At 41.1% G+C, this 12,285-nt stretch overlaps 1 protein-coding gene across 1 annotated transcript in view; it reads right to left on the bottom strand.

Annotated features, from left to right (window-relative positions):
- LOC114007262 (F-box only protein 42-like) overlaps positions 1-12,285 on the bottom strand; it is a 70,061-nt gene that overhangs the window by 17,129 nt on the left and 40,647 nt on the right. Inside the window, exon 3 of the mRNA XM_027770672.1 lies at positions 10,849-11,118. Within this exon, the coding sequence (XP_027626473.1) occupies positions 10,849-11,118 (270 nt within the window). The remainder of the gene's footprint in view (positions 1-10,848; positions 11,119-12,285) is intronic.

The raw sequence follows: 12,285 nt of genomic DNA, 5'->3' as shown, positions 1-12,285 counted from the left end.
CTGGACTTGAACTGTGATTGGCCATGTGGGAATGTCCAGCACCTTAACCACCATGCTACCTGCTGGTCCCCAGCATGAACTGTTTTATCACTTTTAAAAAGATATAAATTTCTGGGGCCAGCAAATGGTGTGGTGGTTAAGGTGCTGGACTCCCACATGGACAACTATGGTTCAAATCCCAGACCTGGTGGCTTGATTTCTCACCCTCCCTCTCTCTCTCTGTGTTACTCTCTGGTCAAATTGAGTAATAATAAATAAAAATAAAATACATAATTCTTTTTAGAATTATTTTATTTAACTTTATTCATTCATTCATTCATTCATTCATTCATTTACTTCAATATGACCAGGTTATTCAAGAGTGTGTATGTGTGTGTGTGTGTGTGTGTGTGTGTGAGAGAGAGAGAGAGAGAGAGAGAGAGAAAGAGAGAGAGAGAAAGCAAGCTGCCAAGTCTGGGACTCAAACCACAGTTGGTCATGTGGGAGTCCAGCACCCTTAACCACCAAGCCACTGTCAGCCCCGGAGAGATTTTTTTGCTATAGGGCATGTATGCTCGCCAGACAGAGAGAGAGACAGAGAGACAGAAAATGAGAAATCACCTCCCGGGTGGATGGCCACACCGCAATCCCTTCTCCTCCATTCGCCTCTAGGGATCTTGGGCACACACGCACACGCGTCCGGCATGAGTTTAAGCCACCGCATCTGGGACTTGAACCACGGTCGACTATGTGGGAGTCCAGCGACATAGCCATTACGCTAACTGCTGGTCCCCCCAATAATTCTTAAAAAAAAAAAAAAGCACACACACACACACACACACACACACACACACATATATATATATAAAGTTTCTTTGAGAAACTCCAAATTCCTTTGATTTTCAAAGAAAGGCAACAGAATCAAAATTTCAAAACTGGAAGGTCCAATCATTTCATTTTACAAGGTTCTGAGAGGTTAAGTGACTTGCCTACTTGCCTACAGTTACAAAATTAGCTCGTACTATAACTCCAGTCTCATTTATAGTGTATCACAAGGCAACACATCCAGATTACTAGCAGTTTTACTCCAAAGCAAAAGGGCTGAAAAATAATGTAGCCTCAAGAAAGAGTACAGTGTCTAGAATAAAAGCTGTGTTCATTATGGATCTCTAATAGACATGACGATCAAGTGTTCTCCCTCCCTTTTTTTTTTTTAAGTTATTTTATTTAACTTCATTTATTTTAATTTGATTAGAGAGGGAGAGAGGAAAAGTAAGAAAGCAAACCACCAGGTCCAGGACTTGAACCACAGTCAGCCCTGTGGAAGTCCAGCACCATTAACCACCACGCTATCTGCTGGTCTCAAGCGTTCTCCCTCTTAAGGAAAGAGATAATAATTACCTTTCAATGGATTGTAAAATGATGGGTTCAAAACTAAGAAAAGCTTTTTAAAAAATGAGTTTTTACTACAGTGGTGGATCTAGTACATTTCTCCAGACTCAAAGAATGTATACCACCAGCCAGACCGTAGCCTTGTGGTTCAGTGCCTGGATGCCACATGCTCAACTGTGTGGTTTGAGTTTCAGATCAGGCGGCTTAAAAAACACAACAGGTGCATGTGTGTGTGTGCTCCAAATCCTGAAAGGAGGGAGAAATGAAGAAGTGATTGCAGCATGATCATGCCCCATGTGGCAGGGGGATATTTTCTTTCCCTCCCTCCCTCCCTCTTTGGCAAGCACGTGTGCCCTCTGGTAAATTAAGACCAAAAAAAAAAAAAAGAATGTAAACTTTGGGTGGTGACCACGTGTCAGTGTGGGTTCCACAATTACAACAAATTAACCACTCTGTTGGGCTATATTGGTAACAACGGAGGATATGAGTGTAAGAACAGGGGACTGTGGGAAATCTCTGTTCCTTCTGCTCAGTTGCATAGTTCTAAATCTATAACTACTTTTTTTTTTTTCAACTACTTTTGAAAATAAAATCTAGAGGCTCACAGGTGGCATAGTGGCTAAGGCACTGGACCCTCACATGGCTAACTGTGGGTCAAGTCCCAGACCTAGTGGCTTGTTCTCTGTCCCCCCATCTCTCTCAGGTCAAACTGAATAATGATAATTATAATAATGAAGGGGCTGGCAGCTGGCATGTGGTTTAGAGTGCCAAATTCCTACATGACCAACTGCAGTTCGAGTCCTGGCTCTGGTGGCTTGCTTTCTCACTTTCTCCCCCCCTACCTCCCCACCCCTGGTCAAGTTAAAAATAAATAAATAAAGTTAAATGAAATAATTCTTAAAAAAAAAAAAAAAACCTGCTTTATAATAATAATGATGATGAAACAAATTTAAAAATAAATAAATAAAGTCTAGGGGCTATCAGGTGGCATAGTGGTTAAGACACTGGACCAAGGTTCAAGACTCAGACCTGGAGGCTTGCTTTCTCACTTTCTTTCTCTCTCTCTGTTTCTCTCTGGTGAGCCCATATGCCTTATAGCAAATTAAAAATAAATAATAAATTAAATACATCTCTAAAAAAACACTTTTAAAAAGTCTATTTTTTAAAGCAGGAGCACTTCATGTATCTGAAATAATTTACTGGGTCATCAGAAAAGTCATGACAGGTGTCGGGTCTGCTTGTTGGTCTCTGCAATCTGAAAGTTGACAACTTCTTTGTGTCCGGGAGGCTTCTCCCGGGGAGGCTGCTCCCGGCGACGCTGCAGCGGTCACCATGCCACAAAACGAATATATGCAATGACACCATAAACGCTATGGATACCGTTTGGATTACCATGAGAAAAAGAGAAAGAAGGAAAGTCGGGAGGCTCATGAACATTCAAAGAAGGCAAAAAGATGACTGGTCTGAAGGCTAAGCTCTATCATAAACAGCGCCATGCTGAGAAAATACAAATGAAAAAGACTATCAGGATGCATGAAAAGAGGAACACCAAACAGAAGAATGATGAAAAGACTCCACAAGGAGCAGTACCTGCCTATCTGTTGGACAGAGAAGGACAGTCCCGAGCTAAAGTACTTTCCAATGTGATTAAACAAAAACGGAAAGAGAAAGCGGGAAAATGGGAAGTCTCTCTACCCAAAGTTTGAGGCCAGGGAGAAACAGAGTGTTAAAAGTTATTCAAACAGGAAAGAGAAAGAAGAAGGCATGGAAGAGGATGGTCACAAAAGTCTGCTTTGTTAGAGATGGCTTTATTAGAAAACCACCTAAATATTAAAGATTCATTAGGCCAATGGGCTTCTGTTTCAAGAAGGCCCACGTAATACATCCTGAACTGAAAGCCACCTTTTGCCTGCCAATACTCGGTGTCAAGAAGAATCCCTCATCCCCACTATATACAGCTTTGGGTGTTATCACCAAAGGTGCTGTCATTGAGGTGAACGTGAGTGAGCTGGGCCTTGTGACACAAGGAGGCAAGGTTATTTGGGGGAAATATGCCCAAGTTACCAACAATCCTGAAAATGATGGATGTATAAATGCTGTTTTATTGGTTTGATAGCAGTTACATACAAATAACTCCTTGTAATTTTGAAGATGATAACACCATCTGGAAAGGCATCATGACTGATGTTTCTGAATATAGTCGGTCTTACATGTCTGCAGTCATCAAAAGATTATTCATTAAATTGTACAAAAACATTAAAGTGGCCTGGTTTTACAAAAAAAAAGAAAAGTCATGACATATTTTTATATGTTTTTCTATGCAAAAATGCATTAAGGGCCAGCAGGTGGCATAGTGGTTAAGGGTGCTGGACTCCCATATGGCTGACTGTGGTTCGAGTCTTGGACCTGGTGGCTTGCTTTCGCTCTCTCGCTCGCGCACTCTCTCTCTCTCTCCCTCTCTGGTCAAATTAAAATTAAAAAATAAAGTTAAATTTTTAAAAATGCATCATGACTTTTCCCATAACCTAGTATTTTTCTAACATATTCATTTCAATGAGTAACTTCAATAGAGCAAAATTCTGAATGATCAGTACAACTAATTATGTTATACTTCCAAAGAATATATCATTCCTGAATTTATGCCACCTTAGTGGATTTTTATTCAGGATCACAGTACTTACACATATTTTCCAATGATGATTACTATCCCTATACTATGACAAATTTCACATGACTGAACTCACAATTAAGAAGAATTAGAGGGGCCAGCAGGTGGTGTGGTATTTGAGGACACTGGACTACTACATGGCCAACTGCGGTTTGAGTCCTAGATCTGGTGACTTGCTTTCTCACTTTCCTTTCTCTCTCTCTTTCTCTGTCCCTCTCTGATCAAAAAGAGAGAAAAGAAAGAAAAGGAAGAAAGAAAGAGGGAAAGAAACATAGTTAGTTAAAAAAATAAATCTTGAAAAATAAAAGAAGAAGAAAAATTAGAATACCGGGCCAGCCCTGTCGCACAGTGGTTAAGCACTATGCAAAGGAAACTGAATCCCACATGGTTGACTGAGAGTCAAGTCTCAGTCCCATTGGCTTGAAAAACACACAGGGCTTGCGACCAGCAGACAAATGGTTATGTCATTGGACTTCCTCATGGCCAACCACAGTTCAAGTGTTTACAGCAACTTAAAACTCATGCCAGGTGTGTGTACAAACATGCCCAAAATCCCAAGAGGAGAATGGAGGAGAAAGGACTGTGGTGTAGCCATCCCCCCTGGGAAGTGATCATTTTTGTCTCTCTCTGACGAGTGCATGCACCCTATAGCAAAAATCTCTCTTAAAAACAAACAAACAGGGAACCAGCAGTTAGCATAATGGCTATGTCACTGGACTCCCACGTAGTCAACCGAGGTTCGCGTCCTGGACCTGGTGGCTTAAAACTCACGCTGGGCACGTGTGCATGCGTGCCCAAGATCCCAAGAGGAGAATGGAGGAGAAGGGATTGCGGCGTGGCCATCCTCCCTGGGGGGTGATTTCTCGCTTTCTGTCTCTATGTCTCTGTCTGTCTGGCGAGCACACGTGCCCTATAGCAAAAAACCTCTCCAAAAAAAAACCAAAAAAACAAACAAACAAAAACATATGAGGCTTGCATGTCCATGCTCAGGATCCTGACAGGACGGAGAACTAAAAGCAAAAGGATTACAACATGACCAGGGCCCTTTGGGGGTTGCTTTCTCTCCTCATGTATGTGCATGTGTCCTCTACCATTAAAACGTGGGGGGGAGGGTGAACCAGCAGGTGGTGTGGTGGTCAGGGTGCTGGATACTCCCATATGGCTGACAATGATTCAAGTTCCAGACTTGTCGGCTTTCTTGCTTTCTCTCTCTCTCAGTGTATGTCTCTCAAATTAAAATAAATGAATGAATAAATAAAAGTAAATCATTCTTGGGACCAGCAGTTGGCGTAATGGCTATGTCACTGGACTTCGATGTAGTCGACCACAGTTCGAGTCCTGGACCTGGTGGCTTAAACTCACGCCAGGCGTGTGTGTGTGCATGCCCAAGATCTCAAGAGAAGAATGGAGAAGGATTGCAGTGTGGCCATTCCCCTAGGGGGTGATTTCTCACTTTCTGTCTCTCTGTCTCTCTCTGTCTTTCTGGTGAACACACGGGCCCTATAACAAAAAAAAAAAAAAAAAAAAAAAAAAAAAAAAAAAAAAAACAAACAAAAAAAAAAAAAAAAAACCCAAAAACTCTTCCAAAAAAAGGTAAATAATTAAAAAAAAATGTGTGTATGTATATATTAAATATGTATCATATATTATACTTATATATGTGTGTTTTATGTGTACAGATACACATACGTGTATAAAATGTGTACATAAATATATATGTATGCATGTATGTATGCACACATACATATGTACTGGGGTTTTTTTAGCCTATTACATGGTGCATGTGCTTTCCAGAGAAAGAAAGAAATTGAGAAATCATTCCCTAGGGAAGATAGCCATGGTGCAATCCTCTCTCCATTCTCCTCTCAGAATTTTGGGCACACAGGCACATGAGCCCTGTGTGTTCTCCAAGTCGCTGGTTCCAGAACTCAGACCATGCAGTCAGCCATGTGGGATCCAGCAACCTTAACCATCATGCAACCTGCTGGCTCCAGGAACGGTTATGTTTTCTAAAAGCATAGCCTTATTTATTTATGACAGAAGGGACATTTGTGTGAGAGAGAAGACACCTCTCCTGGAGTCTGATCACACCACAATCTTTTCCAGTTCTCCACTTTGTCAGGATCCTGAGCATGGCTGTGCACCTGGTGTGAGGCTGATGAGGCTGGATTCAAACTCTAGCTGGCCTTGTAGTATCTGACTTTCCTCTGTATGGCACCTGACCACTGCACTTATGGGGCTGGCTCTGGCATGATTATTTTTAGTGAGTGACACTGCCAGGAACACACTGAAGAAATGAATACTACAGATTTGCAAATGCTGAGGCAGTAATAAGTTAAAGGCAGATTTATTGCATAGCTGAGAGAACTGACAAGTGATTATAGCAAGGTTGTAGGATAAAAGCTTAATATGTAAAAGTCAATCACTTCAGGGCCAGCAGGTGACATGGTGGTTAAGGGTCCTGGACTCCTACATAGCTGACTACGGTTTGAGTCCCAGACCTGGTGGCTTGCTTTCACACTTTCTCTCTCTCTTCTTCTCACTCTCGCTCTGTTCCTCTCTGGTCAAATTAAAAAAAAAAAAAAAAAGTCAATCACTTCATATATACCAACAATGAACAAGAGGGATTTGAAATTTAAAACATAATACTACTGGAATGGTCCTAAAGTACAGAGGTTCAGCATTGTGCATAGAAAGAAAAATCCCACATATTCGACTGTGATTTGAGTCCTAGCCTTGGTGGCTTGAAAACTGTGCCAGGCATGCATGCATATATACCCAAAATCCTGATGGGATAGAGAAAGAGAGGAAAGAGGACTGTAGTGTGATCATGCCTCACTGAGGGGTGCTCTCTCTGTTTGGCAAGCACATATGCCCTCTGGCAGTAAAAAATAAATAAAGGTTTGTCAATTAAAAAGAAAAAACATAATGCCATTTACATTAGCACTAAAAAACGAAGTATTAGGTATAAATCTAACAAAATATGTGCAAGACTATATGAGGAAAACCACGAAACTGAAGAAATAAATAAAAGAACTACATAAGTGAAGAGCTATTCCATGTTCATAAATAGAAAAGATTCAATATTACCAGTGTCGGTTCTTCACAACTTCATCTATGGATTCAATGAAATCCTGATCAATATGTCAGCAACAGGGCTGGCAGGTGGCATGGTGGTTAAAGCACTGGACTCCTACATGGCTGAGTGCAGATCAAGTCCCGGACCTGGTGGCTTACTTTCCCACTCTCCTTTTCTCTGTCTCTCTCTGCTCAAACTGAATTCTACTACTACTACTTTTTTAAAAATTTTAATTAAAAAAAAAAGTGTCAGCAACTTCTGTAGATATCAACAAACTGATTCGAAAGTTTATGTAAAGAGGCAAGAGAACCAAAATAGCCAACAAAACATTGTAGGAGAAGAACAAAATCGGAGGACTGACACTATCTGACTCAAGATTCATTATAAAGCTATGGCAATTGGGGCCAGCAGGTAGTGTGGTGGTTAAGGGCACTGGACTCCCACATGGCTGACAGTGGTTCAAGTCCTGGACCTCGTGGCTTGCCTTCTCACTTTTCATCTCTTTCTCTCTCACTGTTTTGTTCTCACTATGTCCCTCTCACTCTGTCCCTCTATGGTGAAATTAAAATAAATAAATTTAAAAAGTTAAATACAAAATAATTCCTTTTAAAAAAAATAGCTATGATAATCAAGACTGCAATATATACATTTTTTTTTTTTTGGAGAGGTTTTTGCTATAGGAAATGTGCACTTGCCAGAAAGACAGAGAGAGACAGAGACAGAAAGCCCCCGGGGGGATAGCCACATCGCAGTCCCTTCTCCTTTATTCTCCTCTCAGGATCTTGGGTACGCACGCACACGCAGCTGGCATGAGTTTAAACAACCGGGTCTGGGACTTGAACTGCAGCTAACTACATGGGAATCCAATGACATAGCCATTTCGCCAACTGCTGATCCCAAGACTGTGCAATATTAATCCAAAAAAAAAAAAAGTAGAGCAGAAAAGAGAGCCTCAGAAATAGACCCACATGGATATAGTTCACTGATTTTTTTTTGAGAAGTTTTTGCTATAAGGCGCGTGTGCTCGCCAGAGACACAGAGACAGAGAGACAGAAAGCGAGAAATCACCCCCCCAGAGGGAATGGCCACACTGCAATCCCTTCTCCTCCATTCTCCTCTTGGGATCTTGGGCACACACACACATGTGCCTCGTGTGAGTTTAAGCCACCCGGTCCAGGACTCGAACCGTGGTCAACTACATGGGAGTTCAGCGACATAGCCATTACACTAACTGCTGGTCCCAGTGCACTGATTTTGATAAAAGAGAGTAGCAATACAACAGAGGAAAAAACAGCCTTTTTCAACAAATAGTGCAGAAACAATTGAATATATACATATAAAATATGGATCTAGACGCCCTTCACAAAATTAACTCAAAGTGGATCACAGACCTAAGTGTAAAATGCAAAATTATTAAATTCCTCAATGATAACATAGGAGAAAGTGTAGATGACCTTGGATTTGGGCTTGAGTTTTTGGATATGATACCATGAAATAAAGAACCAATGGGCTGGTCTTAATTAAAATTAAAATGTTCTGCTCTGTGAAATATAGTTAAGATAATGAAAAGATAAGCCTGACTAGAAGAAAATATTTGGAAAAGACATATCTGATAAAGAACTGTTTTCTAAAATCCACAAACAACTCTTAAAACTCATCAGTAAGGAAACAAACAACTTAATTAAAAAACAGGCCAAAAACCTTAAGCAGACTCCTCACCAAAGAAAATATATGAATGACAAATGTTTACATCAGTGAGATTAGACCACACACCTATTAGAATGGTGAAAATTCAAAACACTGACCACTACAAAGTCTGATAAAGATGTAAAGCAACGGGAACTCTATTGGGAATGCAGTTTGGTTTGTTCTTACAAAACCAAACATACTTGTTCCATATGATCCACCAATTGTATGCATTGGTATTTACCCCAAGGAGCTAAAAATAAAAATGAATATTCACTCAAAAACATGCACATGAATCCTTACAGCAGCTCTATTCATAACTGCCAAAACTGAGAAGCAACCAAGATGTCCTTCAGTAGGTGAATGGATACAAACTGGTTTGTACAGACAACAGAACATTACTCATCACTAACATGAAATAAGCTAACAGATCATGAACAGACAGAAAGAAACCTAATGAACAGGACTAAGTGAAAGAAACCAATCTGAAAAGCTACATACTATCTAATTCCATTTCTGTGACATTATACAAAAGGCAAAACTAGAGACAGTAAAAAGATGAGTGGTTGCCAAAGGTGAAAGGGGAGAAGGATGCACAGATAGAGCACAGAGGACTTTGAGGACAGTGAAGCTACTCTGTATGATATTATGATGGGGATACACACCATTGTATGTTTGTCCAAACCCACAGAATGGACAACACCAAGAGTGAGCCCTAATTAAAACTGCAGGCTCATCCGTGTGATATATGTACCACTCTGGTGGGATGTTGATAATGAATGAGGCTGTGCACATATAGAGTAGAAGTATACAAGAAATCTTATGTATTCTACCCCAATTTTGCTATGAATCTAAAATTGCTCTAAAAAATAAGTCTCTTAAAATTTTTAAAAAATGTTTTTAAACTATCTTACTTCTATCAGAAGATCTAACACTGTAAGTACTAGGTTAGGGTTCCTCCCTCTCTTAAAAGAAAAGTAATAATAATTATATATATATATATATGTATGTATACACACGTATATATGTGTGAAAAAATATACATATATACACATACATACATATTGACATTGACAATATTGAATCTCCCTATCCATGAACATGGAATGGCTCTTCACTTATATAGTTATTTGTTTTTTATTTGCTATAGGGCATGTGCACTTGCTAGAGAAAGAGACAGAAAGTGTGAAAGCATTACCCAGGGGGGATGACCATGCCATAATCCCCTCTCCTCCATTTTCCTCTAGGATTTTGGGCACGCATACACATACATCCAGCTACCAGGTCTGGGACACGGAACTGCATAGTCAGTCATGTGGGATCCAGCCTAGTCATCTCAACCACTATGCCACCTAGCTGATTCAAATATGGTATGTCCTATAGTTTGTTGTGAGACTGTGAGGGAGTTGCAGTGGTGCTTATATGTGGCTAAGAACATATTTAAGTTAACTTAAAGTACTATTATCCCATATCCATCCCTACACTTTGCCTGTTTAAAGACAATACAATCAGGAACCAGCAGTTAGCGTAATGGCTATGTCACTGGACTCCCATGTAGTCGACTGCGGTTCGCATCCCAGACCTGGTGGCTTAAAACTCACGCCGGGCGCGTGTGCATGTGTGCACAAGATCCCGAGAGCAGAATGGAGGAGAAGGGATTGCGGCGTGACCATCCTCCCTGGGGGGTGATTTCTTGCTTCTGTCTCTATGTCTCTCTCTGTCTGGCGAGCGCACACGCCCTATAGTGAAAACCTCTCAAAAAAAAAAAAAAAAAGACAATACAATCTAGTAGATCAACACTAATATGAAACTAAAAAATAACCTTCATTATAAAATTGCAAGTGAGATTAAAAACTACAGTATTCAGCTGTTCAAAAAACTAACCAGGATGAGAAGAAAAGAAAAATAAGTATTAACTAGGTAATACTAAATTTATAACCATAATACAGTCAGGAGAAAACAGAAAATGAAATTGGGAGTATAAAAATAAATTAGTCAATAAAATTTGAAATAAATAAAAGAAACTTTCCCCCTTTCACAGTACCTTTGATAAGTCGATACCACTGTTTACAGACAAGGGCTGCAGTTTTGTGTTCCTGATATGGTGAGAGAAAGGACAGGATATACTCCAACACCTCTTCTGGCAGCTCTGACATGGACCTATTATGTCTAGTCTCCTCAACTTCTGGGACTGGGTGGGGCTCCTCATCTTGCTCCATTGTCCCTTCCAGCACAGTTTCTTCTTGGTCCACAGCCATGAAACTGTCATCTTCACTGTCCGAGGAGCTGGCCATGTCAAGTGGAAACTTGACAGCTATAGTAGGTAAGAAACAAATATCAGTATACAACTGTTAAAAGCTCCAAAACAACTCAGGCAGGTGCATCCAAGCTGTTCAGAAGTTTTTTCCACACTCAGTCTGCTACTTAGCACTTTCCCAACTAGTTGTGAACCACCTTAGGTTGACAGGAATAGTTCAAATAACAGGATCATCCCCAAAGGCTTCTGATTACATATTTTTTTCTCTCCACTGAAAATCAGAATAGCTGCTGAGTTATGATATAAGCATATAACCAGAAAATTTGTTCTCCAACAATTCCTAACTTAAGAATCTGACTGATGTGGGACCAGCAGTTGGCGTAATGGCTATGTCGCTGGACTCCCATATAGTCAACTGTGGTTCAAGTCCCAGACTTGATGGTTTAAACTCATGCCAGGCATGTGTGCGTGCATGCCCAAGATCCCTAGAGGAGAATGGAGGAGAAGGGACTGTGGTGTGGGAGGGGGTGTGGGGGTGGCCACTCTCCCCGGGGGGGGGGGGGGTGATTTCTCACTTTCTGTCTCTCTCTGTCTCTCTGGTGAGCACACATGTCCTATAACAAAATCCTCTCAAAAAAAAAATAAAATAAAATAAAAAAGAATTTGACTGACAAACAGCAAAGGGAACAGTGACCAATTACAGTGATCCAAGACCTCAAGCTTAAAAGGGAAAACTATTACCTGAAAGGGGTAATAAGAACATTCAGAGGATGTAGGTTAAGAAATAATAATTTTGGGACCAGCAGTTAGCGTAATGGCTATGTTACTGGACTCCCACGTAGTCAACCGCGGTTCGTGTCCCGGACCCGGTGGCTTAAACTCACGCCAGGCACGTGTGCGTGCGTGCCCAAGATTCCAAGAGGAGAATGGAGGAGAAGGGATTGCAGCATGGCCATCCCCCCTGGGGGGTGATTTCTCGCTTTCTGTCTCTCTCTGTCTGGCGAGCGCACGCGCCCTATAGCAAAAAACCTCTCAAAAAAAAATTAAGGGAACCAGCAGTTAGCGTAATGGCTATGTTGCTGGACTCCCATGAAGTCGACCGCGGTTCGCGTCCTGGACCTGGTGGCTTAAAACTCACACCGGGCGTGTGTGTGTGCGTGCCCAAGATCCCGAGAGGAGAATGGAGGAGAAGGGATTGCGGCGTTACCATCCCCCCTGGGGGTT

The sequence above is a fragment of the Tupaia chinensis genome, unplaced genomic scaffold, assembly GCF_000334495.1.
Source record: "Tupaia chinensis unplaced genomic scaffold, TupChi_1.0 Scaffold000146_1, whole genome shotgun sequence".
Classification (NCBI taxonomy): domain Eukaryota; kingdom Metazoa; phylum Chordata; class Mammalia; order Scandentia; family Tupaiidae; genus Tupaia; species Tupaia belangeri.
The sequence above is the reverse complement of the archived record's forward strand: the minus strand, read 5'-3'. Positions and strand labels throughout refer to the sequence as shown.